The sequence below is a fragment of the Myotis davidii genome, unplaced genomic scaffold (genome assembly GCF_000327345.1).
Source record: "Myotis davidii unplaced genomic scaffold, ASM32734v1 scaffold2100, whole genome shotgun sequence".
NCBI lineage: Eukaryota > Metazoa > Chordata > Mammalia > Chiroptera > Vespertilionidae > Myotis > Myotis davidii.
Window position 1 is genome coordinate 549,432 of NW_006292458.1, and position 1,322 is coordinate 550,753.

At 49.1% G+C, this 1,322-nt stretch overlaps 1 protein-coding gene across 1 annotated transcript in view; it reads left to right on the forward strand.

The window, feature by feature from the left end:
* Positions 1-1,034: 1,034 nt before the first annotated feature.
* SLC17A7 (solute carrier family 17 (vesicular glutamate transporter), member 7) overlaps positions 1,035-1,322 on the forward strand; it is a 12,312-nt gene continuing 12,024 nt past the window's right edge. The window contains exon 1 of the mRNA XM_015565451.1: positions 1,035-1,105. Coding sequence (XP_015420937.1) covers positions 1,035-1,105 — 71 coding nt within the window. The remainder of the gene's footprint in view (positions 1,106-1,322) is intronic.

Sequence of the window (1,322 nt, forward strand, 5' to 3'; positions counted from 1 at the left end):
CCGCTCTGCAGGTGCTGATTCCCCTGAGGCGGCTACACTCCCTCGGACCATCCTCAGCCGCCTCTCCACCAGCCCTCCCTTTTCTGAGCTTTCCCTGGAAAGCTTTTCAGCCTTCAGGTTTTCTCTGATCTACCCTGGCGGAGTTAGAATCCCCCTCTGGGAGTCCCCAATGCCCAGTGTTACTCTTACAGCTATGTCTCCTCTGGTGTGACAATGCCTAACACCTAGTCAGAACTCAAGTATTTGTTGAATTAATGATAGCCAACCCCTCTCCTTTTTCCATAGTCCTAGGACAGTATGAGACAGAAGGGAGAACTGCCCAAAGGAGCTGGGTATGGGGAGTTACATCTGAGCCCAGCAGCTAGAAAAGGGAAAGAACATTCTAGTCCAGTGATGGCGAACCTATGGCACACGTGTCAGAGGTGACACGTGAACTCATTTTTTTGGTTGATTTTTCTTGGTTAAATAGCATTTAAATATATAAAATAAATATCAAAAATATACATCTTTGTTTTACTATGGCTGCAAATATAAAAAAAATTTCTATATGTGACACAGCACCAGAGTTAAGTTAGGGTTTTTCAAAATGCTGACACGCAGAGCTCAAAAGGTTCGCCATCACTGTCCTAGGTGCATAAATAAATGGAGGAACTCAGTGGTAAATTGGAAGAGCAGTAAAGAGTCCAGTGTGGCCCTGGCCGGTTTGGCTCAGTGGATGGAGCGTTGTCTGCCTGTGGACTGAAGGGTCCCGGATCAATTCCGGCCAAAGGCACAAGCCTGGGATGCGGGCTTGATGCCCAGTAGGGGGCATGCAGGAGGCCGCCAATCAATGATTCTCTCTCATCATTGATGTTTCTATCTCTCCCTCTCCCTTCCTATATTAAATCAATAAAATATATTTTTTAAAAAACAAAAGAGTCCAGTGTGACTGGAACGGAGTTGAATTTGATGGGTAAAGGGAGACTTGGTGAGAAGGGGAAAAGTCGGGGGTCTATGAGCATCTGAGGAGCTAAAATAGGCGCCGTGTCCACTAGATGGCGCAAGGCATCCTCAGAACTACAACTCCCAGCGACCCTCGAAATAAGCGGCCCTTCCGAAGCAAACGGTGAGGTCCAGCGGCCGCTGGGACTCGTAGTTCTCATGGGGACTCAACGTGGGACAGAAGAACACACTCTTAAAGTCCTAAGAAGTGTGGGGCTGGGTCCTTTCCTCCGTCCCCTGTCTCCATGGTGATAGTTCCGGCGAACGCACGGGATTTGGCAGCGGCTGGGCCCTTTTCCCACTCCCTCCTCCTCACCATCTGCTCCACCTTCGCACCTGGC